The 25,831-nt window shown below is 47.3% G+C and overlaps 9 protein-coding genes across 9 annotated transcripts; 4 read left to right on the top strand and 5 right to left on the bottom strand.

The window, feature by feature from the left end:
• Positions 1-22: 22 nt before the first annotated feature.
• Positions 23-1,306, bottom strand: BHQ10_007872 (uncharacterized protein; the record flags this gene model as incomplete). Its single annotated transcript, XM_040880615.1, has 1 exon — positions 23-1,306. The coding sequence occupies one exon, from the start codon at positions 1,304-1,306 to the stop codon at positions 23-25; it is 1,284 nt and encodes a 427-aa protein (XP_040736375.1).
• A 512-nt stretch (positions 1,307-1,818) lies between these two features.
• Positions 1,819-3,415, top strand: BHQ10_007871 (uncharacterized protein; the record flags this gene model as incomplete). The annotated part of the gene is made up of 8 exons (XM_040880614.1): positions 1,819-2,036; positions 2,105-2,238; positions 2,294-2,566; positions 2,638-2,646; positions 2,699-2,882; positions 2,936-3,062; positions 3,114-3,269; positions 3,332-3,415. The coding sequence occupies 8 exons, from the start codon at positions 1,819-1,821 to the stop codon at positions 3,413-3,415; spliced, it is 1,185 nt and encodes a 394-aa protein (XP_040736374.1).
• Positions 3,416-5,294: 1,879 nt separating this feature from the next.
• Positions 5,295-6,353, top strand: BHQ10_007870 (uncharacterized protein; the record flags this gene model as incomplete). Its single annotated transcript, XM_040880613.1, has 1 exon — positions 5,295-6,353. One exon carries the CDS (start codon positions 5,295-5,297, stop codon positions 6,351-6,353), a length of 1,059 nt encoding a protein of 352 aa, XP_040736373.1.
• Positions 6,354-6,721: 368 nt separating this feature from the next.
• BHQ10_007869 (uncharacterized protein) lies at positions 6,722-8,394 on the top strand (the record flags this gene model as incomplete). Its single annotated transcript, XM_040880611.1, has 4 exons — positions 6,722-7,032; positions 7,327-7,546; positions 7,668-7,958; positions 8,026-8,394. 4 exons carry the CDS (start codon positions 6,722-6,724, stop codon positions 8,392-8,394), a joined length of 1,191 nt encoding a protein of 396 aa, XP_040736372.1.
• Positions 8,395-8,710: 316 nt separating this feature from the next.
• On the bottom strand, positions 8,711-15,362 carry BHQ10_007868 (uncharacterized protein; the record flags this gene model as incomplete). Its single annotated transcript, XM_040880610.1, has 8 exons — positions 8,711-10,342; positions 10,391-10,491; positions 10,539-12,046; positions 13,368-13,407; positions 13,467-13,837; positions 13,889-14,611; positions 14,661-14,805; positions 14,864-15,362. 8 exons carry the CDS (start codon positions 15,360-15,362, stop codon positions 8,711-8,713), a joined length of 5,019 nt encoding a protein of 1,672 aa, XP_040736371.1.
• Positions 15,363-15,867: 505 nt separating this feature from the next.
• Positions 15,868-17,100, bottom strand: BHQ10_007867 (uncharacterized protein; the record flags this gene model as incomplete). Its single annotated transcript, XM_040880609.1, has 1 exon — positions 15,868-17,100. One exon carries the CDS (start codon positions 17,098-17,100, stop codon positions 15,868-15,870), a length of 1,233 nt encoding a protein of 410 aa, XP_040736370.1.
• Positions 17,101-17,638: 538 nt separating this feature from the next.
• Positions 17,639-18,750, bottom strand: BHQ10_007866 (uncharacterized protein; the record flags this gene model as incomplete). Its single annotated transcript, XM_040880608.1, has 4 exons — positions 17,639-17,962; positions 18,012-18,367; positions 18,429-18,497; positions 18,564-18,750. 4 exons carry the CDS (start codon positions 18,748-18,750, stop codon positions 17,639-17,641), a joined length of 936 nt encoding a protein of 311 aa, XP_040736369.1.
• A 313-nt stretch (positions 18,751-19,063) lies between these two features.
• BHQ10_007865 (uncharacterized protein) lies at positions 19,064-19,992 on the top strand (the record flags this gene model as incomplete). The annotated part of the gene is made up of 2 exons (XM_040880607.1): positions 19,064-19,112; positions 19,178-19,992. The coding sequence occupies 2 exons, from the start codon at positions 19,064-19,066 to the stop codon at positions 19,990-19,992; spliced, it is 864 nt and encodes a 287-aa protein (XP_040736368.1).
• Positions 19,993-21,162: 1,170 nt separating this feature from the next.
• On the bottom strand, positions 21,163-24,824 carry BHQ10_007864 (uncharacterized protein; the record flags this gene model as incomplete). Its single annotated transcript, XM_040880606.1, has 3 exons — positions 21,163-21,177; positions 21,234-24,603; positions 24,667-24,824. The coding sequence occupies 3 exons, from the start codon at positions 24,822-24,824 to the stop codon at positions 21,163-21,165; spliced, it is 3,543 nt and encodes a 1,180-aa protein (XP_040736367.1).
• Between the last annotated feature and the right edge of the window lie 1,007 nt (positions 24,825-25,831).

The following is a 25,831-nucleotide window of genomic DNA, read 5'->3' as shown; positions in this document are numbered from 1 at the left end:
ATTAAGATTCTATTTCAACACTTCATATAGTAACAAAAACTTCAGCCGCTTTTCTAAGTCTATTCATCACAGCCGCCGAAAGATCACCCTCATCGTCACGAATTCCTTCAATATAGATTGCGTCCACATTTTCGGCATCCAGACTTCGCAATGCAGCGAAGAGACCGCGAGCGATAGACTCTGCACTTGAGCCTAAGTTTACATCGAATATCGTAGTAGAAACGTCTTTTATGCGCGTTGATATCTGGCGGATGGGGAGGGTGTCGTCGTTGTCTGATGAGGTCTGTTGAGTCTGCGCTGACGCTTTGGCGTCTGAAGCTAACTGAATCGCGAGAGGCCAAGTCTTTGTCCTCACAATCCCAATTTTCCTTCCACATGAATCATTGGCAGACTGACTACTTGCCAGTTCCTGCGTCACCCGACCCGCAACCTGACTCAAGTCCGACCCAGCCTCAAACAAAACCACACGCGCCTTAGGCGAATAATGTCTGTACTTCATGCCGGGCGCTCTGGGCGCTTCTTTACTCTGCAATGCGCTATCGTGGTATCCAACCTGCACATTCTCCCAGCCCGGGCAGGCTTTTATTTCTTCTATCCCAATACCACCTGGCCGTAGGATGGCGGGTGGATCGGACAGGCCATCGACGACTGTACTCTCAACACCGACGCCGCATGGTCCTCCGTCTAGGATTATGTCAATTCGGCCTTGTAGGTCGTGGTAGACGTGTTGTGCGGTTGTCGGGGAGGGCTTTGTAGATGCGTTGGCCGAGGGGCCAGCGAGGGGTCTGCCGGCGACATGAATCAAAAGTCTCGCAAACGCAGAGGAGGGCATTCGCACGCCGAAAGTAGGTAAATTTGCGGTGACCTCTTTCGCCAGCAACGACCCCTCCGGGTTGGGAAGGAGGATCGTAAGTGCTCCAGGCCAAAAGCGGGATATCAGTGGTTCGTAGATCGCGGGGATTTTCGTCATCGAGCTTCTTCCGTCCGGATTCAATAATCGATTAACCATCTCAATTGAGTCTACGTGCACAATCAAGGGATTATCTGACGGCCGTTTTTTGGCTTTGTATATCCCCTGCACTGATGCGCTCCTCGTCGCATCTGCGCCCAGGCCATATACGGTTTCTGTTGGGAATCCGACGGGGATATCGCTTGTTCGTAGAGCTTCGGCTGCTTCAAGAACGGCGGCGGCTTCTGGTGTGTTTGTGGTTTTCTCTTCGGCCCACCATTGAGCGACGGTCTTGTTGTGTGCGAGGGGTTTGTTGAGGCGTTGGACGGGGAGGATGCGGGTTTGTCGTTCGGTCATTGTGGACAGAGTGCGCCGGACGCGGCATAAAGTGCGGCGGAATGAGGAGAACAGTGTGACTGTCTGTGAGTCTGCTCGTAATCGTTTTGAAGGTGCAAAGGGCGGGGTTCGGTGGTATCGTGACTGTCGCAACCCGCCGTTCAATTTGAGTCGGGTGCTGTTTCTAAGGTGGACGAAGTTCTTGGGCACGCGACGAACGAGAGAGCACTATTAATATTCCTGTAACATGAGAAATGATTCAAAGAAGTGTATGCGTCAGAACAAGGTTGTAGTTATGGATTTTACAAAAATTAGTTGAGGTTTTTTTTTTTATCTTATCAGCACCGAGTCTGATTGGTGGTGATGACGTCTTTGTATACAGCCCTTATTGGCCTCACTTCATAGTTCTTACTGATTAATTTACTTTTAGGCAACAACCGCTTAATAATCATTGAGCGTTTTGTGAGCTTAAAAGCGCCATTTCTCTCTTACAATACGCATCATCAATCCGACGTTGATACAATCTCGACAACATGACTCTCAAATTTGCTACTATACCATCAGGCGCAAAGGTCCAGCCTAAGCCGTTCACTGTGTCTATCCCAGATGAGCAAATCGAAGAATTGAAAACTCTGGTGAGACTGTCTAAGACTGCGCCGCCAACCTACGAAGGTTCTCAAGAGGATGGCAGACTTGGAGTCCCTAGCAGCTGGCTGGCAAATGCAAAAGAGGAGTGGAAGAAGTTTGATTGGTAGGCTGTACTCAAACATATATGAATACGCGATTATATATAGTAATTTGTTGAATGTGATCGAGCAGGAGAGAAACCGAGAAAGAGATTAATGGGTTTCCGCAATTTACATACGAAATCGAGGGTTTAAGAATTCACTTTGTGGCATTGTTCTCCGAGAAGCAAGATGCGAAGCCAATTGCTTTTTTCCACGGATGGCCTGGTATGTTTGGCTAAGCGACTCGTTAGAAGGGACTGATGGTAATAACATCGTACAGGAAGCTTCCTGGAATTCCTACCACTCCTGACAATTTTCCGCGAGAAGTATGAACCCTCGACTTTACCCTACCACCTGATTGTACCTTCTCTGCCCGGCTATACATTCTCTTCCGGTCCACCGGTTGATCGAGATTTTACTTCACCTGATGCCGCCAGAATCTTGAACACAGTTATGGTCAATCTCGGCTTTGGGAATGGATATGTTGCCCAGGGAGGTGATGTAGGGTCTAAAATCAGTCGTATTTTGGGTACAAAATATGACTCCTGCAAAGGTATGTAAAGTTGAACAGAATCCGGCCCAGTGGGAAATGAAGTTAACTATTCCTAACGCTTGTTTCATTAGCTGTGCACTGTACGTATCTTATCAAAGTCTAAGACTAGCTCCTAGCTTAATATTCGCGCAGTGAACTTTCTAGGACGCGTCAACCCGCCTGAGGGAGAGCACAAATACTCGGCCGTTGAACAAGAAGGTCTCAAGAGAGCAGAATGGTTCAGTACCTATGGCACTGCTTACTATATGGACCACGCAACTCGGCCAAGCACAATCAGTCACATATTGTCCACAAATCCAATTGCTCTCCTCACATGGTAAGAATACCCAGTAAAAAGAAGTCAAGACGTGGTTTTACTCAAGTCATCAGGATCGGGGAGAGATTCCTAGACTGGCCTGACAAACGCAACCCAATCCCACTCCGAACAATCTTGCAAGAAGCCACGCTATACTGGTTGACAGAGACCTTTCCACGATCCATCTACACCTATCGCGAGGTATGAGCATCTATCCTGGTGGGTCTGGTATGTATCTAACATCGAGAATAGACCTATCCTCCTCCACCTGTCCCTCCTGCACAACAACCAGAGAATTACATCCATAAGCCTTTCGGTTTTTCATACTTCCCGCTAGAGATCATACCTGCTCCTCGATCGTGGGCTAAACTCACGGGTGACTTGGTGTTTTGGAAAGAACATACAAAGGTGAGACTTCCATTCGTTATATAAGAAGAACCGGCTCAAATGTATGCTTATATCTCGTATAGGGAGGCCATTTCGCCGCACTTGAATGTCCTCAAGAACTTGCAGACGATATCGTCGAGTTTGTAGAACAGGTTTGGTCTGAATGATTGGCTTGTGACGGCGAGAGAAAACTAAGAAGAAATTGCGGTCTATTACTTCAAAAGACGGCCGGTATCCATACATGTGACTACTGCCGCAACTTGCCGTCCATTTGATTAGTTCGCTGTATCTGACCATGTCGCTGTAATAACTTTCAAAGATATAATTGGCTCATCGCTCACGTAGTTATCAATTTTGCGCGGTGTACCTTGCCAGGACCCCTGTGTGTTTGTACAACAGCCTCCTCGCCCATTATTCACCAGACAATACAAAGTCATATATTGGAATGAGGATTGCATTTTCTGAAGTAATACACGTACACGCGGGTTCTTTCCTGTTTTCCTCATCTTATTTTTCTTCTCGGAATGTCCTGAAGAGGTGGCCCTTGGGAGTCTCAAAATACAAGCTCCGGAATACCGCACTCGTCGTGAGCACGCAGATCAATTTAATGTTCACTTTCTAGGACCGGTAACTTCTTGCCGCTGGCCAGAGACTCACAGCAGACTGTTTGCAGACGTACAACAGCTTGGTAAACAAGAACTTACTCAATACAGAGCAAGTATCTCTGTCGAGTCGATTGACAAGCCATGGAAAGTACAAACAAGTTTACAAGCCAAAAGACTCGCGGCGATGTGCTCGAAGTCTCGCGAAGAAGGCATTAAGAAGAGGGGCTGGAGGCTCAATATTGAGCCAGAGGTGTTCCACAGATAAGCTGGTATGTCATCCTCTCTTTCCAGCTTCCTGGCTCCGTTATTCGGTTTAGAGATTTGTTAATTGCCAAAATTACGTAGAACAAAACGATGGGAATGCACGTTTCATACAGATCGACCCTCTGCCAATATATCGCGATGGGGGAAGATTGGATTGTCCGTCAAAGGCTCTATGCTTCTCAAACCCCTGTCAAGGATCATCCATTTTCATCAATCTTTGAATGCGGGTAAGGGAATACACTGAAATCTCATCGCAGCCTTCTGTTGTCGCCATACTCTTCCTTTGTCTAGATGCCGAAATTGCTAGAGTTGTTGAAGCGAATCAGAATGAATATAGAAACAACGGCTCCATCCAGCCCAAGCTGGCTGAGAATGACAAGGAGTACTTCCCAATAGAGTACGGAATTGTTTTGAAAGTCGATGGGCGAAACCTGAAGGCGAAATTGTTTTATCCACCCGGTCAAGAATGTGGTGATGAACTGAAGATATGCATTTCTACATGGTTCCGGGCCGGAACTAAATGAGAGCTCTGCCTGATGGAGAAGATGGCGATGTATGATATGGATCTACTGAGGAACTTGGACGAAGATGTAGCAATTGGTAGAATATTATGACACTTGTAGTTTTGAAACTTGGAAGTTGAAAAACTTTTGCTCAATGGGATTGAGACCCTGGCTAAATAGAGCCAAAGATCTGCATCTGAAACTATAAAGAGAATCGATCAATGATCGTATTGAACAGGAAGTAATCTTGTAGATAGGCATATAGATACCAGGACTATGTTACTATCTCTATCGAATTTTCTCGTAGGTGAAGGTTTGTATCGGAGACGGCCGAAATCCGGTGACCTATCAACGTGGATACCATCAAAAAAAGACTTCCCCTGATCCCAACCGCACCGAATTTCTGGATGCGTATATATCTCCGTGTTCGACATTTTTTACGGTCTCCGAAAAGCTGTGGATCAAAAAAAATCTTATCTTGATAGCTTTGAAGACCCTGGACGTAGATCGAGGTATTTATAATCCTTGACGATCACTGAAACCCGACATCGTGTACAAACATCATACAGTGCATAAACCTGCTACCTAGGTACGACTCGTGTGAAAGGCGTATGATACATTTGAAGCAACTCTTAATTACTCATTCTAATATCATACTAGGAGAATAAAACGAAATGTGCAATACAAAACTCCACCAATTTCTACAGCATCTTCCAAAATGCGAACACCACGTCCATCTCGAAGGATGTCTCACGCCAGAACTCATGTTCGATCTGGCAGCCCGCAATGGAGTCTGCCTACCCGACACAGATAAACGACCAGAGTTCACCTCTCCTGAGGCTTTGTATGAAAGATATGAACGCTTCACCTCTCTTGACGATTTTCTCAGTTACTACTTTATCGGCATGTCTGTACTCCAGCAGCAAAGTGACTTTGAAGACTTGGCTTGGGAATATTTCCAAAAAGCGCATGCCGATGGCGTCCATCATGCGGAGGTATTTTTTGATCCGCAAGAACATCTCAACCGAGGTGTGCCCTTTGAAACTGTTGTGAATGGATTCGTTGCGGGCTGTCAACGAGCTGAAACGGAATACGGAATCACGGCGAAGCTCATTATGTGTTTTGTCAAGCATTTGCCTGCAAGTGATGCGCAAAAGGTGTTTGATCTTGCGGTTGAGGGCGGTCATTTTGAGTCCGGCGCACTACACGGCATTGGCGCTTCTTCTTCTGAAGTTGGTCCGCCAAAGGATATGTTCAAGGAGATTTATGCGACAGCACATTCAAAGGGGATTCGAAGGACTGCCCATGCCGGCGAAGAGGGTGATCCAACCTATATCGAGGCTGCACTTGAATCATACAAGTCACAACGAATCGACCATGGCATCAGACTAATCGACAGCCCCCAATTAATGGAGCAAGTCGCCCGCGACGAAATTCTACTCACCGTCTGCCCCGTATCAAACGTCAAACTACGATGTTTCGATCATATAAGCAAAGTACCTATCCGGACATTCTTGAACGCCGGCGTCAAGTTTTCGATCAACAGTGATGATCCGGCATACTTTGGGGGGTTCATTTTGCACAATTATTGCAGTGTTCAAGAAGCGTTTGATTTGAGTATTGAGGAATGGAGGACGATTGCGGAAAATAGTATTCATGGAAGTTGGGTTGAGCAGGAGAGGAAGTTGGAGTTGTTGAAAAGAGTGGATGAGCATGTGCGGGCACACCAGTGATCGGAGTGGGCTGTATTTTCATCCATGCATTTGATCGTACACTTGTAGCTATAGCCATGTCATACCCCCGACGATACCCATCAAGAAAATTGAATCCTACCATCACACTTAAGCATTCATCATTATTCATCTCGTCTCACGAATATTCCGCAGAGGTAAAGTTGTATCGAAGTTGTGGTATATGCACAGATGACTAATCCGATCACAGCTTCATCGCCAACTAATCGTCTCGTGTTGCGCACCCCTCATCCACATCAACAGGGTCAGTACTTTGAAAGTTACTGATGTTTAGCGCAATCACGCACCTGCCCGTGAAATCAGTTCGAATTAACCACCGCTTCCCTATATACAACGTTCTAAGCGCAAAAATGTCATCAGCAACACCAGATCGGTACAAGCTAATCTTCTTCGTCCCCCATCCCCAACTCGAGTCCTGCAAAGAAGCCATCTTCTCCACAGGTGCAGGCACCTTTCCTGGAGGTAAATACACCAAATGCTGTTTCCAGACTCCAGGAACTGGACAATTCTTACCCGCGAATGGCGCGAATCCAAACATCGGGGCTGTAGGGGCCTTGGAGCATGTCGAGGAGATGAAGGTTGAGATTCTGTGCGTGGGCAGAGATACGATGCTCAATGCTGTCAAGGCTTTGGTGAAGGCGCATCCGTATGAGGAGCCTGCGTATGAGGTTTATAAATTGGAGGAGGTTTGATTCATCATCTGGAGGGATGACCGTGGTCCAGTATCTATTATTACATCATTATTGGCGGCGGCAGCATCAGCATGTTATCCCATGAGTCAAAGTCAGCAGTAGCAAGCAAATTAGCGTATGATATTATGGTATTATCAGGATTATCATCCAAAATCAAAGCCCTGTAAAGCATTTCAGGTAGATAGCCAAATAACTAATCATCAATTGTGATTGGCTGGTGCCATGACTAAAAAGGATTGACTCATCTCTGATTGGCCAGCCAGCTTCCCACCCGACCACTTCGAATTCCGCGCTCCGAACTTCACCAAACCACAATCCTACAACCTCACKCCTCTCAATTCAACCACAACCTCGCCAGCAATGGCCTCCAAACTATTCCCCGCCGTTGTGCGCTCGTCCCGTCAGATTATTCCACAGATTGCCAGACCCCAATGGCGGTCATTCTCCGCGGTTGCACCTAAACTTAGCGATACGCTCCATGTGGTAAGCAGAACCTACATTATGCGTTGCGTTGCGTCGCGGTCACCTTCCACATTCACGACGACTACTATTTGTATACTAGAATGTATAGTTGCATCGGGATACTGACACATCGTCTGGCTAGCACCGCAACAAACCCGAAAACAACCCATCCATCCCTTTCAAGTTCAGCACCGAGAACGAAAAAATCATCGATGAGATCCTCAAACGGTACCCTCCCCAGTACAAGAAGGCTGCTGTCATGCCCCTTCTCGACCTCGGGCAACGCCAGCATGGATTCACCAGCATTAGTGTCATGAACGAGGTTGCTCGTTTGTTGGAAATGCCTCCCATGCGAGTTTATGAAGTCGCGACTTTTTATACCATGTACAACAGAGAGCCTGTGGGCAAATACTTTGTCCAGGTTTGCACAACGGTAAGAACGCGATTTACTCTTTGCTTTGGATGCTTTGGATGGTAAGAACACGGACTAATGATGTTAGACACCCTGCCAACTCGGCGGCTGCGGAAGCGACAAGATCGTTCAGGCAATCAACAAGCACCTCGGCATCACCCCCGGCCACACCACAGAGGATGGCCTGTTTACTTATATCGAGGTTGAATGTCTTGGGGCCTGCGTCAATGCTCCCATGGTCCAGATCAACGACGACTACTACGAAGATTTGACTCCCGAGTCTATTACCCAGCTCTTGACCGCCCTCAAGGAATCAGCCGCCAACCCTGCCACCAAGATTCCTGCTCCCGGTCCTCTCAGTGGACGTGACACATGCGAGAACAGTGCCGGATTGACGAATCTCAAGGAGGTCACCTGGAACCCAGAACAGATGATGAGAAAGGATGGAGAGTTGTAAGCGAGGATAGTCGGTTACATCTGTTGTTCATTATGTTATGCTTGCAGAAGTCGTCCTTACGCTATAGAGCTGGGATTGCGCCTTCGGTATTGGTAAGATTTTGTGGAGACGGTGATTGAGAATCTTCTTCTTTTTCTTCAATTGTACAGTATACCGTCGTCATAGTTTGTGGTTTTTATGCGAGAAAGAGAAAAATCAAGCCATGCATCACAAATTCATTCTCTTGAACAGATTAACTAATACGCAGCACAAATTGATGATTAATTTCTCAACAGCAAGGAACATGGCAATCCCAAAACGGAAGGAGCAAAGGAGGCTACTTCCAATCGAACACGGGAACCTCGAACCCTTTCACATCATCCACCCTCACTTCACCCTCGAGAACAAGTTCATACCGCCCATTAGCACGTCTTACAAGTACACGCCCATCCTGCCCCTGAAGTATCCCGACCTCGAGCGTGTTGAGCGTCACCAGATTCCAGATGTGCACTTCCTTCTTCTGTCCGAAGCGGATGACGCGGCCGCTCGACTGGGTTATGGTGCTCTGATACTCGTAGTGGTTTTTCGCTGCGAATGGCGCAAAGAATATGACATGATTGGCATTCTGCAGGTTGAGTCCTGCAGCATTCTCAGTGCCCAGTTGAAGGATGGCGACTTTCTTGTCGTGATCTGCGAATATCTTGATCCGATTCCTGCCGCGTCGACCAGTCATCCCCACGGAGACGTACGAGATGCTGTGTAGTTGCAATGCTGCTGTCACCGTCTGTTCAAGATCCGGGAATTGGAGGAAAAGAATCACTTGATCTTCTTTGGGGATCGACGTCTCATCCTTTAAGAGCTTGACTAATGCTTCAACCTTTGTTCCCCCCGGGGGAGTGGGCGTATCGAGGGTTCGGCACATAGCGAAATGCGGGCCTGGAATCACATATTGCTTGTCTACAGCTGCGCGACAATCGCCGACAGTGCATTTGTTGTTGATGAGTACATTCTCGAGGCAATCCTTGCAGACAGTATGCCCACATTTACCCAAGACGCTATGTTCCTTGCGAGATCGTGGGTCTTCCAGTCCGCAGCTTTGGCAATCGGGTAAAGTACTCCTGTCCTGAAAAGCATAGGCTGATTGCACGAATCTTGACGCCCTCATTCGCTCTACCAAAGCAAGGACATTCACCCTGAATCGATTGGTCCATTCTCGTAGTTCCTTTTCCGTCTCGGATGTGTCTTTGGGGAGTGGTCTTAAATCGGTCTTAGGCTGGGTTGTCTGTTTGTTTCGCTGAGATAGCGGTACGTATTCGCTGTTGGTGTCTACCTGATCTCCTCGGCCGGCTTGTTCCTCATCACCAGTTTCTTCGTCTGCTTCTGTCTCCTCGCCGTCAATATTGGTGACAGCGCTGGCGATCTTGACCGGCTGTCCATTTGATGCATACCAAAATTCCTTCCAATCATCATTTCGATATGACCCCAGAGCCTCGTCAAGTATATCTTGCGCCCGATTTGAAACATCAGAGTCACCATAGTCATTTGTTTCAAGGCTGCCTTTGAGTGCGTCAAATCGAGGATTGGTCAGGCCAAGTTGACGCAACAACCAGACAATGGCCTTTGCCTGTACCGTGATTTCGCTGAGAATTTTCACTGTTTCTTTGCGCCTATGCTTTAAAAGTTTTGCTGCTGTGTCGATTCTTTCACTCGCAGAACTCCACTTTGGCAAGGCATCATATACTGAGGAGCGCTTAATGAGGCTCTGCTCTGGAGTATCACACGAATCGACGATCTCGCTTACTCTTCCGCGCTGATCATGGCTGTATTTTTCTCTCTTCTCGCCTGTTGTATTGGGGTTGTATGATTCATAAAAGAGCTTCAGCTCAAGATACAAGACCCTCTCAACAGCAGACAAAACCGTGGGACGATAGTGGACCGTCCATTTGATGGGTGGTATATCCGGAGTATTCTGGATCGTTATTAGTTATGAAGCTAAGCCAATTCTTTGCCCATTTACCTGACGCATGAACACATCGCAAAAATGCTGTGCTAGGCCGTTGCGGCGAAAATTCCATCCTCTACTCGGAACCTCTCTGAAGAAATGGAAGTTTTCGGATTCTGTTGTGGTTAGACAAAGATCTTTGATTTAGCGGAAGAGTAAGTACCTGATCGCTTGTATTTACTCTTCTCATAGTCCTCATCACTAGGTTTACCGAGATATACGTTGAGAAGTCGAGCCATTCGCTCTGCTGATGCAAAGCCTTTGATCGGGGGCGTGCCGGACATTATCCACCGTGAACGTGCTTTGAGAGAAGCCAACAGAGCATGGCGATCTTGGTTCAAGTATGTGAACTCATCAATAACGAGTCTTTGAAATCGATACATATGAAACACGGTGTTTCTCACGTCCTCCATCGATGACTGTGGAGTTTTCGGAATGCCGAAATCTGAATTAAAGAGCTTTTCATTTTTATTCGACTCTTTTGGGATTTGAGTTTCTTCCTTTGGCGAGATATTCGTGGGTTTATTATTCGTCAAGCTGGATGACGAATGATCGACGGAACTATTCAGCACGTCACCATGTGCTTTACTGGCAGCCAGAGGATCTTCACCAGGATTGAGCTTCCCTCCCTTCTTACCTGCGAGCTTCCTGGATGGCAGGTAACGATTATAAGCATCAGTCCCCCATACAGAACTCTGCTTGCGATGAATGGCTTCCAGAAACGCTTCCGGGCCACCGCTTTGCAATGCCCTGACCTGGATTTCAATTGATCCAAGCACATCTTTAGACCATGCTTCGAACATTCGAACACTGCTATTCATTTTGGGCGGACATGGCCCTCCAGCAACCTTTTCTAGTTTCTTGAAGTACACAGTACCCGTGAAAGTTGTCCATGAAACAAGAATAATGTCTGCCGACTGGAATGCTTTGACTGCCGTCGATTCCAACACGTGAATGCTGTCAATCCCAAGAACAATGTACTTATCACCAAGAAATCTTACCATTTCTCCTCGCCATTGGTCGAATAAAATGTCAGGTACCACAATGCATGTCGCTTTTAGTGGAATCGCGTTGTCACACGGTTCTCCTGCCTCCAAGACATCCTTTTCGTGCTGGTAGTCTATTAGACCCAAGATCACTGCAGTTTTTCCAAAGCCGACGTGGTCTGCTAGAATGCCTCCCCTAATCTTACGATGAACGATGACTTTTGCCTCTGCTCTCCAGTTCAGAGGGCCCAAACTAGCTTCTTCAACCTCTTCTTCCGGGAAACCTGCCTGTTCATTCGACTCGCGTGATAGCACCCATCGAAAGGACCGCAGCTGATCAGGTCGTAGGAGGAGTTTGAAGTGAGGAGGTTGTGCTGCTCCAGGTTCTTGATTGTTGTTCAGAATACGATAACTTCCTGGGCGAGGAATATCTGTGTCGTCATTGCTGGTTATTCGCCAGTAAAATTCCACTGCCGTGCTATCGTCTCGACGATGTGCTATAGCTCCGCATGCACGATGGAACAGTGTCTTGACATTCAGAGCAACACAATTGTGGCGTCTTTGTTTATTCTCTTCATCCTTATGATCCAATCTTTCAAAGAGGGAGTATGGGGAAGGTCGCAACTTATAATCCCGCTCACATCGTGCTGCATCTTCTGGGTCTTCAATGGGACGTTCCTTGCCTCTGAGAATAGCCCATGCCATCCTCGGTTGCTTAGGGAAACACCGCTCACAAATTTCGAAATTCATATCGACCGACTTCCAATTCTCACATGGAGACCACGTTGAGAACCTAGTCCATGCCCATGAAAGGTTTTTCTTTCCTTGGAAGTTGCTTGTTTCTACTACTGTCCATGGAAGCTCTTCTCTCAACTTGTCTTTCACGTCAGTTGAAATTGACAGAAGCGGGAGATAGCAGTCATAGCAACTATCGCTATTCAGCTGAAGTGTGACCTGAGAACTGAGTATGCGACTAGTGAACCCGTTGTCTGAGTCACAGTCAATCAGAGACATGGTTCCAGCATCAATACATTGTCGATGAGAAGCCAGAGCGAAAGAAGGTCCTAGACGCTGTAGATCTCGGTAAGTCCATTTACAATCCAGCTGCAAAACAATATCTCGCTGCGAATCGTCAGTCTTGCGATAGGGATCCGTCGAGAATACCCAAGAATCGAGTTGACTCGGTCCTAAACTTCTGGGATCCAAGAATAGGAACAAGTCCGGCTTGTTCGCTTCTACGCGACGATGCAAAGACTGTAAAATTCCGCCGCAATTGGGTAATCGACCATATCGCCCACGAACATCGAAAGACAGCCCCTTCATGACCTCATCCTCACCGCCAACAAATATAGCACTCGAGACTTTCTTATGGGCTGAATCCGGAAGGCCACAGATGCTCTCATAGGAAGGCATCTGATTACCGATTCCTTGCAGAGTAATCATTTTGTCCTTTCTTGATAAGGGTCCATAGATCTGCCATTCTCCCTCCAGAAGGGACGAACCTTGTCGAACTACTTCCATGCTTGCTATTGGATGTCGGACCACCTCTCTAAAATAGCTTTTCGCAGGTTCAGCATCCGCTGCCTTTGCAAATAGCTTCCAGTGCATCCCATGCGCGTCAATTGTCAGTTGTAGAGTGGAATGAGCTCCATCATATACCACTGTCCAGATGTGTCTTCGCTTGATAGACTTGAACATGAGAGTATCCCGGCAAACCAGTATGATAGTCTCAAGGTACTGCCTCCATATATTTCCAGTGACTGTATTTGCTGAATACTGGCCTGACATTGATTGATAGAGGTGCATCGGAAGTTGTGGTGGCTGTAATAAAGCTGGAAGACTGTACAAAAGCATTTCTCGGAACAATTTTGGATCTTTGCGAGTTCTGAGCTGTACTACCGGAATTGGTCTGTAGTTGTGGATAGGATTTACTTTGCAAGCTGCACAAGCCGTGAACCCGCAATCTATGCATCGATAGAGGCCATATCGCCCAATGCCATACGGACCTTCGCAACTGCAGAGGCTCGAAGCCAATCCAGCAAATGCCTGGAGGTAACCAAGCCAATTAACCTTGGTTTTGTCCCAGGAAGTCACTGTTCTCATACTCTTCAGGTAGGAGCTCATCAATGCGACGGTCGGGAGACTTTCTTCAATGTCGTCGTCAACATCCATCTTCTGTTCTTTGCTTTCAACTTTCAGAACAGAATGGCAAACTATGAGAGCTGCTATGATCGCTGGTCCAATGACTGTTGTACTCATCGCATTTCCGGCTAGATCCTGCATCTGGGATTGCGACTCTCTTGTCAAGGACAATCGGTTCATTGGCAACCCCTGCATTGACAGGAGCTCGCGTCCTTGGATTTGGCCTCCACGGGCTGTAGAGTATAGCATACCACATGGAGTTACACAGCTCATTATGCCGAAAGGTTTTGTATCCATGTCTCTATCAACACCTTGAGAAACATCAATGCATCGGCTAAAGCAGACAGTCAGCACCTTCTAATCGTAAGTTCAGGGATCAACTTACACCTTTGAGGTATTGTCATAACCTCCAACTGATAAAGTTCGTAGATGGTTGACATCAATAGTGTCCCAGACACGTTCCACCTGAGAGAAGAACCAAGGCCGGTCCATCCATGTAGCAGGATAACACATACCACCTTCCTCCCAATGCGTGATTGGCCTTCCATTACCGAAAGTAGTCACTCGTCGAACATCTGCATGTCTAATCTTGTAAAGAGACCAAACAGGCGACGACCTTGGCTCAGATACAGGGGGACGCTCCAGCTTTCGTTGCTCAATAACATCGTCGTCGGCATCGATGAACTCCGTGAAAGGGGAACTTGCTCGACGCTCAAAGCCAGAAAACACGTTCACCCACTTGTCAAGCAATGCTCCGCCATTTTCAACGAGAGACTTTTCAATGCACAAGGCATATCCTCTTTCACGGGTTTGCGGAAGGTAGAAGTCCTTGGTGTCGACCTTGATGTGACGAAAATAGTATCCAACATTTTCAAAAGCACGCCCAATAGCAACCCAAGGCGCATTTGTGATGTTCTCGAGGATTACGATCTTGGGGCGATGGATCTCACAGTATGCCACGAGACCTCTTAGGGTATCGTTGGACTCTCCACGTTCGCCAAACTTCTTGCGCCAATTATTCAAGTTGGAGTAATCAACGCAGGGGAAACCGGCGATGAGCAGGTCTGGTCGTGTGGGAACCTTCTTCTTTGCTCCATATGCCGTGTGTCTATATACAAGTCAGCGGCTGTCGAGGCCTTCGGTGAGGATATACATACGCGAACTCTCTATGAAGCTCTATTGCGTCCCGGAACAGTAGAGGCGGACGAAAGTTTCGCTCGATATATGCTTGTTTGTACTCGACAATCTCCGCACTGAAGAGATGCTTGAAAGCAAAAGGACCAATATTCATCTTTTTCAGGTCTGTGATTCATCATCAGATTAGTTAAACCTAAAATGAGTCGTCTTGCAGAGAACTCACTTGAAACAACCATCTCGAGAGCCAGAATGGGACTCTCTGTACCAGAACAAACGGTGGCCACGCGTAGCTGGCGTCCATTAAGCGATTTGAGGAACTCTTTGAATCCATTCTCGTGAACAGCATGGAGAGTTATTTGTTCAAATATTTGCTTGAGATCATGAATAGGAGGCAAGTCACCAGCCAACCCATTCTTTGGTGAGAAGTTATACCTCAACTGATTGACATACTCGATTTCGACAAACTCGCTCTCAGGGAAAGTAGGAGGCTGTTCAATCTTGTGTCGTTTTCGTGTCACTTGGCGAGCTTTGGCACTTGCATTTGGTTTGGGTGTTTGTTCATGACGCGTCGCGCTCAGATGGACTTCATCATCTTGCTGCACGACTTCATCAACGTCAACAGGAGAACCTCGAAATGACAGTTCTTCTTGATTAGAATTTTCAAGATCGTTCCTGCTCAATGTTCGCTTGGCTGCGCGACCTCGAGCCGTCGTTCGTGGCATGGTGGCTCTGTCCCAAGGGACCAGCCTTAGATGCAGAAGTGAGGTTTCGATGTCAAAGCCTCAATTAAAGTGATTTTTTGACCTCAACACTTAGCGATACAACAAGGGAAGTATGCAACAGACTTGATGACTGATATTAATCAATTCAAAACTCCAACGAGATAGGCCGAGAAGGGTTATGAACCAAGAACAGCGTTTGCAGACTGGAGCTGGAAGAAAGAAGTGGAGTGAGGAAATAAAGAAGAGGAAAAAAAGAAAGTAAACCACATAGGATGCACAAATGAAATGGAAACTTCCATTGAATTATTAACAGGCCCGCTTAGTCGTCCAAATGAGGGCTACCAGGTTGGACGATTGCACAATCATCGTGAGGTTTTGGGCAATGGTTGGTGGTTGGCCTCACCGTGAAGTAACCTTCAGGGCATACAAGTGAGATAGTAAACTGACAAAGAAATGCGAGTAATAGGCCTCTTAATGCATTACAATACTGTATTTAATCAAGAATCTAATCCATATACTTACACAAAGGCAGGCGATAATTATCCACAACCCAATATTTCCTCCTCACACCACTCCACTCCCCTTCCAAAGAAGGAACGGCGATATCCTCCCAACTAACATCAAACCCAGCCTCGAAGACATCCATCTCCACCACTTTCTGGTAAACATCATAGCTAATCTGTCTATCGGCCCCCATGCCATTGAAGAAACTCCACAGCCCATCCGTATCCAACAACCCGATAACTTGCTCCGACAGAAAGTCTCTGAAGTCCGAGTATGACTCGGCGAAAGTGTCGTAGTATATGGCATCAAACATCTCGCCTTGCTCCACTAATTGGGGCAGGATATCCTGCCATTTACCCTGATGAATCATAACGCCGGGCTTCTCGTGCCATCCTTTCCGTTTCATTTCTTCGACAACTTCGGCATGTGCTTCGACGATGTGGTGTGTTGCTGGCTTCTGGTCTTGGAAAAATCCATCCACGATACCCATGCCGTGTCCTATGTTGAGCACTCGTAGACCCGGGTTGGGGAGTAGTTTGCGAGCTGTGCGGGCCATGATGTCAGATTCCCAGGCCATCATGACGCCGTTTTGGTCGTTGTCGAGCAGACGATCGTCTTGGAATGTGAGGTTTGAGTGCAGGTAGCGGACGTTGGAAACGTTGGGGTCTGCCTGGTCGGGTTCTATGGTTGCTGTGGTGGCTGCTACTTCTTCTTCTCCTTCCTTTTCTTCTTCTTCTTCTTCGTCGTCGTCATCGTCTGCGAGCATCTCATACCCCTCTAGCCGATTAAATAGTAATTCCGCACGCACACCCGCATCGACCATAAGCTCATACAATTCACTCAACCCAAACCTCCTCGCCAAACAACCGGGCGTCTCATCATTCTTGTCCAAATCATTCCAAATCGCGCCTTCCTGCAGTAGAAATTTGACCGTCTCCCTCGCCAACGCCAATTCACCATCCCTTTCCTCTCCTGCACCATTCACTCGCCCTTCCTCATCTTCTGCTAGCTGCTCGTCGCCGTCAGGCTCACAGGCCGCAATAGCAGCATGCAAAGGCGCGTACCCGGTTTCGGGGTCTTTCACGTTAGCCGGATTCTCGGCACCGGCATTGTTGGAGCGTAGTAGTTGTCGGAGTTTGGGGATGTTGTGTTGCGAGGCTGCGAGGAGGATCTCTTGGATGTCGAGGTCGACGTCTATTTGGACGTGGGATATTTCGAGGGGGGGTTCTGTCATTTTGGCTGTATTTGCCGTATAGATTCCTATAGAGTTTTTTTTCTTGAGAATTCTGATTTTGAGTCGCAATTGGTGATAATATCGGTGTTATATGGTGACTTGAAAGTATGTCTGCTCAGGTTGGAGTGGTCGAGTGCGGGGAAGAATATCAAAACTTTTTTTGTTCCTCGTCGTCTTATCGATAAGAGATATCTATGCTATACAAATCGAGCTTCAATTAGCGGTACACAGGATCTACACTTTTGATCAGCTGATTGAATTATTCGCTGATTTCGAGATTTGGTTAGATTTATCTAGAAATGTTCATCGTAAAGGTGGCGTTCAGCACACATTGTGTCGTGTCAACCATAGAGATTATTTACCATGTAAAACAGCCATTTGACTTGTCTTTTCTACAGGCTACGACTCCAGATGCACAGCTTTGGAGAGTAAAGACGAGTAGCGATAGTACTGCATTAAGCACTGGTGTTGACTATTTATACAGGATGTGACGACGCACACGCAACATGAAAGACATTTTGGGAGATGGTGTAAACGCTTATTTCTCATTTTCAGGGCTGGCATTGACGTTCAAGCCCAAACCTTGAGTATCAAGATAAAGCTTGTTTCTGCCGCCAGACTCTTGCAAGATCTGCGCAATATTTCGGGCATTCTCAATGCGTCGAAGCTCGACGTAACTCTTGCTCTTCTTGATGGCGTCACCGATAAGTTCGGCAGAGCGGGCTTCACCCTGGGCTCGGACAATGGTGGCTTGTTTCTCTTGGCGAGCCTTATCGACGAGGAAAGCGGCTCGCTGGGCGTCTTGCTGGGCGACTTGTTTGGCTTCGACGGCAGCGGTGAATTCGGGGGAGAATGCAAGGTGCTGTAGTCGTTGTTAGCAAGAGCCTACTAATCAGACAAAAAGGGCATACCGTCAAGGAAACATCATCCAATGTGATATTGAATCGAGCAGCTCGTCGGGCCAAATTGTCACGGACAAGTCGGGCGACATTCTCTCGCTGTGTAATCAACTGACTGGCGTTGAACTGGGCAACGACGCTCTTCAAAACCTCATTAACGATCGAGGGCAGTACTCGCTCATCAAAGTCTTTGCCGAGTGTTCGGTAGATCTGGGGTAGAGCGTCGATTTTAGGTCGCGACAAGACACGACATGTGATGTTGACCATTTGTAGATCCTTGGTTCCGGTCAAGGATGCAACGTTTCTCGGCTTCGCTCGAACGTCGTAGACGACAGGAGTTTCGATCCAAGGGATGTTGATGTGAGTTCCTGTATACATTAATGATAAATGACCAACTCAAAGCTATTCATAAGCTCAAGCTGAACATACCTTCATTGTAAATCTCCTTCTTGACACCAGATATCCTGGAGTACTTGATAGCTCGGTGACCACCATCGACTAAAGCACGAAATCATCAGCATGCTACTTCAAACAGCACAATGCTATTTTCACCCTTGGACTAACCATTGAACAAAGAAGTCGAAAGCGCATATCCTCCAGCTACCAAGACAGCAATCGCAATAGCTGGACCTCCAATAGGCGCACCACCACCTCCAAATCGAAAACCGCCGCCACCGCCGCCTCCAGACCGAGCTCGGTTCTGAAGCATTACCTGCAGTCTTTCCCACTGTTCCCGCGGGCTTCCCGACATATTGATTTGATAAGTTGAGATCTGATGTGGATGAAAAGGTAGGTCTGGGAGGGAATCGTAGAGCTTCCGCTGACGGAGCAACAATTGAAGATCGGAAACGGCTCTAGCTGTTTTGGGACTGGTAGGGCGGAGAAGCTTGGCATTATTTGGACGAGCTCTTTATCTTTGCTTTGAACCACGCGACATTTACCCAAGCTCAACACTGGCTCTTTCGTTTCGAATCTCCTTACGATTTACCTGAACGACCTGAGGTGTGCGGTTGTTAGATAATCTGAATACGTTCACTGGATCAACCCGCCCGGCCACAACAATCATGGCTCCAGGAATGGGGAAGAGTGTTTTTCTGGGGAATATTCCTTACAGTAAGTCAACGTGCAAGCTTCTTGATGTATTTTGCGATGCTAAAAGTGTAATAAAGACCTCACAGAAGAGCAAGTAAAAGATATCCTCAGCACAGCCGGCACAGTGACCAAATTCCGACTCATGATGAACCCAGAGACTGGTAAACCCAAAGGTTACGGATTCGCCGACTTTGCCGATGCCGATGCAGCTGCTTCTGCAGTACGCAATCTGAACGACTACGAAATAATGGGACGAAAAATAAGAGTAGATTGGCCGCACAACAACGAAAAAGATTCGATACCAGAGGATTATTCGGATCCCTACCAACCACAACCTCAAGCGCAACAGCCACCTCAACAACAGAATCCAAGCTCTCTTCCTCCGCTCCCTCCTGGTGTAGAGATCCCTCCACACCTAGACTGCCCCAATGCCATCTCTCAGACACTATCCCAGCTTCCACCGAATCAGCTCCTCGATGTCCTCTCTCAGATGAAGTCACTAGCCGTGGCAGACCCCGGACGAGCAACGGAATTACTCCGGACAGCGCCTCAACTCGCGTACGCAATATTCCAAGCTTTGCTCCTTATGAATCTAGTCGATTATAGCACCCTGGGATCAGTGGTGGAACAAGCCTCTCAAGCAGCACCAGCTCCTGCAGCCGCGTCAGCCCTATATCAACCATACAGTACTGTTCCCGCACAGGTTTCGACACCTCCTGTTCAGAGCTCCCCATTTGCGCCTCCGCCCCCCGCTGCTGCACCTCAACAAATACCCGGTCAAGAAGAGCTGTTGCAGCAAGTACTGAGTATGCCGCAGTCACAGATTGATGCTTTGCCGCCGCTGGAGAGAAGTCAAATTATGATGTTGCGGCAACAGTTGATGCAGGGTGGTATGCGATGATTTTTCGTGTGATAGGGATTAAGTATATCACATCTCTACATGGGTTTAATTTATTGGTAATACACGGAGATCTATGGAATAGGAAAATGGCGAATGGCGCAAAAGAAGTCTGGATTTTTCTATTTTTTCTTCTTTGCTTGCTGTATTTATACTAGGATTCGCATGTGTCTCTGATCTCTACAATCATGAATATGAAGCAATACAATACCCCAAATTTCGCAACTGATCTGAGTTTCTGAGATTGAAAATAAATATGTAACGTCAATTGATAATTTGGGCTATGCTGATGATAGCCTTGGTTGCTGCTGCGTTTTGGCACCTTCCTCGGTCTTCCTCGCCGTCGGGGGACTAGGTTCAAAACTAGTCCACGAAAACGCGACAGCCTACCAATAACTGCGCAGATAACTTATGACTTGACATACAGAGATTCGCATCGTGATGATGCCAGACGGTGGTGTGAGGAAAACAAAGACGTGTTTAGGTACTTGCCAGAGCACATCATTCAAAGTTTCAGGGTAAGCAAAGACATGATAGGTGGGTTCTGCAAAATGTGGAAGCATCTCGCTCATGTCTCAGAAGTAGCATGCTCCCAACTGAGATGAATGTCCTCCTAATCATTCGAAACGTCAACGAATAGCCCCGTCACTGCCGCAACTTTCTTCGGAATGAAGGAACCGTTTCTTCAGTGGTAACGATGCTACTAGGGAAAGCAATAGATTTAGAAAGATATCACGAGAAGATGCGTGAAGTGTGACGTTGCCGCCTCAAATAGTCTTCCGAGATGTCGGAACGATCAAAAGTTTTGGTTTTGTTGGTGGTATGTGTGGCTATGAGCGCGTTTCGAGGGTTCAAATAGTGGACATGCGTGGGAAACGGATTAGGATATTAGATTAGAGAATCATCTGCTAGCTATTTTGTTCGGAAACAAATACATATAACAGGTTTAAGGAAGTTTCAAAAGTAGATGAAAGCAGAAGGGTATTCAAATATAAACAATGGCTAAGGATTAAAAAACTTCTTAGGTATCAGGCAAACGAATGCCACCAATGCGCAAAACGCTATGTCTCGCTAGAAAAGAACATGCATACAGATAAAAGCAAACGAAAGTCATGCACAACGTGTGTCACGCTATGCTCATATCATAGCTGAATCAAATCAACCTCCGAAAAATCAGGCGGACTGCGACTAAAAATAGTTCGACACTTCCCATCCAACGCCTGATACTCATTACTAATCCATACATGTTTACTGAACCGTTGAGTGCAGTAAATCTCGTCATCGCTGACCCCCAAATCGTCACGGGGGATCCATATCACAGGTCGTTTAGCGCGTAGGGCTTCGTGCTGGAAGGCTCGTTGAACGAGTTGATCGCGCTCGTCGGGGGTCAAATCTTCTAGTTCATCGTGAATGCCGGCGAAAAGGGCGCGACCGATGGGGTTTGTGCCTGTGCCTCGCGTTTCTTCGTCTTCGGCTTCGTAGGCTAGTTGTTGGCGCAGCTTCTGAATGCTGGGCACATCGTATCCGGAGTTTGTGCCGTAGTATTTGGAGCGGCGGTTTCGTGAGCGATCGGCCCATGAGACAGCTGTCATTCCGCTGACCCTTTTGCCCATTATGCTGAGGTTTCTGGTCACATGGCCATTATTGTTCTTTCTTTCTTCGTCTTTGCTGTCTCGATTGATGTCTTGTAGCTCGATTTCTTTTTGGTTAGTTCCAAAGTCGCGCTCGTCGTATCCCGCTGGTCGTGATCCAGAAGCATGTCCATTTTTAAGGTCATCTTCATCCTCATCATCGTCGTCAACAGGTAGACCGTGTCTGATGCGTTGAGCTCGTGCGAATTCCTCATCCCTGCGGACAGCATCATCCTCTAATGTGATTGGCAGATAACGAATGAGTGGGGAGAACGCCTCATTCAAGAAGTATTGGTAGCCCAAAGTGAGGATCAAAACGACGATCATCACAATTGCTTGACCCTGGCACGCCACGCGGTCGTTCTCATCACGTACAAGGAAGAAGAGACCAACCAGGCACAGTTCCATGACGTACAATCCAGTGAACATCTGGTTGATGGCTTTTGGAAACAAGAGACCGCCCGTATCGAAACGGAATTTCGTGACATAGAGCGTGTTATATCGATACACGAACCAGAATAAAGCAAATGTAGCGATAATAAATATAGCGATCAGTGGAGCGACGATGATATAAATGAGACCGATGCATGCTAGAGTGGTATATACCGGGAAAAAGCTTCCCCATCTCACTGTTTGCAGGTTTGTTGTTCGCGACCACTTATTCCTCGCTGTATCGTCAAACAGAGGACCGAGGATAAACCATTTGATCAAGTTGACAATTTGAGCGAGCGCACCAGCACTGACAGACATGGCTCGAAGAATCATGTAAGAGAAGAAGTAATTACTGGACTTCGGAATGTTTTCAGCAAGAAGTTCTGGCCAGCCAGTGATGTTTGTAACTGAATCAATCAGTGTCGAGAAACTGGACGAAATGGCCACGACAAGAAACAGTTGGACGAAAAGAAATGCGAAATAGTAGTTCGAAACCATCAACTCTACGGCCATGCCTGTTTGCAGACCTTGGGTTTGGGACAAGAATCGAAGGATCATGGGCAAGACGACCATTAACAGGGAAAGGAACAACGGTGGGAGAACACCTTGGATAGCTGAAAAGAGCCAATGTGGTAATTTGGACAGCCATGCCAGCCATGTGAATGTTCCTTCGAGGTAAGAAAGCTGTGACAAAAGACCAGTAAAGGCGACTGGAATGGCCCAGCCAGCAACCATACCGCAAACAACAATGAATATGCCACCGCTACGAAGGTAGCGTTCCCACCATTTCATCGACATGTTATCCCAGATGACATCGTCTGGGGAGATCTCCACTACTCGTGGGGCCATTTGCTTCGGTACGTGGTGACTGACGGCTTGACAAGCCATGTGAGCGGCCACCTGATGATTAAATTGGATGAAAGCCGAGTTCATGAGAGGAAACTTCTCTGGATGCTGCTGGTCGATTTCAATCTCCAGATTGAGCCGCGCCACTTCCTTGCGACAGTAATCAATAGTGTCGACCTTTTTGCCAATCAAAGGTATAGATGGCATCCATGTAATTCCAAATATAGGGAGGCGCATAGTTTCTCGATCTTTTTGACGTATATACTTTTTCCACAACGGTTCGCCGCAGTCCTCCTGCCAATGTTCATCATAGGCTAAAGGATACTCTTCACCATCTTCTTTCTTCCGCGGTACGCTATCGTTAGTGTTGCTAGTATCCGGACGAATCTGACTTTCTCTAGTTTCCACTTCGGTCAAGGGTATTTCGTCAGCTTCAGGGGGGCGATTTCCTCGTTTTGAGTTGGCGGATGATTTGCGGCTCCAGCCAGGTCGGCGTGAGGTCTGCTCCTCGCTGTTTACTTCATACCCTTCCTGTTGGTCAATTTCCTCGGGAACTGAATTGACCGAGTCTTTATTGCTATCAAAGCTGGAACGGTCATGATGGTTCTTCGTGTCATTGATTTCTTTGCTGTTTCCCCTGCTGGAAATAGAGACCAGCTCTTCCGGTAGAACAGCAAAACCAGGAGTATTTTCCAAACGTTGCCCAACACCTTGGTTTGCTTTCCTGATACCTCCAACTAGTTTTTTTTCGAAAACAGTCGCCCCATTGCCAACAGCATTAGTGAGTCCTCCACCCACAAGAGGGAGGAATTTCTTCTTTCTTTGACGACGTGCTTCCTTATTTTTGCTCTCCCGATCCTTCTTGAGGGCGTCTTGTACATTGTGCGCGACCTGGTGAGGGTTGCCTGAGCTGATACCAGACTGCATCACCAATTCAGCAGCTTTCTTGTCTGTTCCTTCTTTCTGTTTTTCATCTTCTTTGGAAGCTTTCTTTCCCGACTTCTTTGCCTCGGCTTTGGCCTGCTTCATCTGGGCTTTCTTGCATTTAGCAATCAAGTCAGTCTCCGCAGCCTCTAAGGCCAAAGCAAGCTGATCCCTAAGCTTGACTTTTTCATTTAATTCGTCCAACTGACGGTTGATCCAGATATTTCGAATTCCTCCGGGAAATACGTCATACAGATTCGTCAGAGCCTCTACTGACAACCACTTCTTGGGGATTGCGGTAACAAGCACAGTTGTAGCAGACGCTCTCAACCTGTGCTGAGGGGAGGTCAGGTATGCCTGTCGCAGTCTGATATAACCGCGCAACTCATCAAAAAACACCGCGCAGACATACAGAATCGATAGCACCGCAAGAACGAGATGGGCCCAGTATCTATCTGTGTGCTCGGGCTTGATGTTGCCCCAAGCGAGCTGATCCATGCCGGTCACGTTCCATGTGGTAGAATTTGTATTGCTGACAAGGTTGTTGTCTTTTCCTCCGACTTTGTTTACAGGAATCAAGATGGGAAGAATAACCAGACCCATGGGGACAAAGATCTTCAGGAGCATACGGAGGTATCGTAAGAAAAAATAAGCGTCAAGCCCACATTTCTGAATAAATTCAGCGTTCGTCGTCTGGAACACAGCATATACCCATCCAAAAGGGCCAGGGGCTGGCGGTTTGGTTCGTTCACGGTCTGGCACAAGATATGTCCTGGGTTGGCTAGAGGTGACATCGTATCAGTATGAGCGTGTAGGTACAAGAAAGGATAGAGACGTCACTTACTAGATTCTGCGAAGGTTTCCCTTTAGCATCAAGAACAAGAGGGCTTCAATGGCGAAGACGATAGCACCTGTGGCCAGCGAAGCAAGAAATGTCGAGATGGAGATCCCTTGGTCCTCATCGCCCTTTGTGCCGCTGCCGGACAAGAGGTCGGTAGACATCTTGAGGGTGGGTGATCTGTCACCTCAGGTCAAGAGATACTTTTCTGGATAATGGATATGAGTTGAGCCTGCAACTCTTGGAATTGGCAACAGTGGCATATGCTATGCGAAAGCAGCAGCGGAATAAGAGCGGGGAAGCAATGACAGACGATGAGACAATCAAAACGCTGCAATAGAACAATGAACAAGAAAATGGTAGGTCCTCTCCCACATAAATGAAGCATGCGCACTGCAAAACCCAATGTTTGAAGGAAGAGAAAAGCTGGAACCGGCGCACAGTGGGAAATGATCTGGCCGTCTTCTCAGGGATCCGACATTAAAGGAGTTTCAGATGGATCTATGTGATGGATAGCCAGATCGAAGCAGAAGATGCGATGGAAAATGGCCTGTGCAGTCAACAAGCGAGAGCAGTTGATCTCGTAAGACCACCCGATGTTGGTGCATCTTGGAGGTAAATAAATAACATTGGACGATTCGGGGTCGATGATGATACAAGCGCCATGACATCAGCCAGCAGATACTCCAAGTTAAAACTCTTGGCGGGCGCTTTTGCCAGCGGCTCTAGCTTCAACTCGAAGGCTCGTCGCTCATTGGTCCGCTTGTGGTCGGCGAAGCGCTGTCATGTTTTACTCTCTCCTAAACCGCAGGTGCCATGAGACGATGATTGGGAGTCTCAAAATAGAGAGGGTTTCATCTATTTTTGTGTCCATACAATAATGAGCATCAGGTAAACATGGGATCAGGTACCAGATACCGATACCGTGGAATGCGCGACACGTGATTACCATGGATGTGGCTGGGCAACCAGCCGTAGACCGTGGCTGTGCTCTCACGTGATCAAACTCGATACGCGCCGTCCCAAAAAGGAAGCACTTAACGCGGTGTCGCGTCCAGGACGCGTCCCGAGAAAATTAAGCAACTTCCGTAAGGGATTGAATTAAACACCACCAGCTTCTGTCCCTTATCTTCTCTATCCATCAACACCCCGTCTTCGATATTTCGATCAA

Source organism: Talaromyces amestolkiae (assembly GCF_001896365.1).
Source record: "Talaromyces amestolkiae strain CIB chromosome Unknown scaffold17.1, whole genome shotgun sequence".
Classification (NCBI taxonomy): domain Eukaryota; kingdom Fungi; phylum Ascomycota; class Eurotiomycetes; order Eurotiales; family Trichocomaceae; genus Talaromyces; species Talaromyces amestolkiae.
The sequence above is the reverse complement of the archived record's forward strand: the minus strand, read 5'-3'. Positions and strand labels throughout refer to the sequence as shown.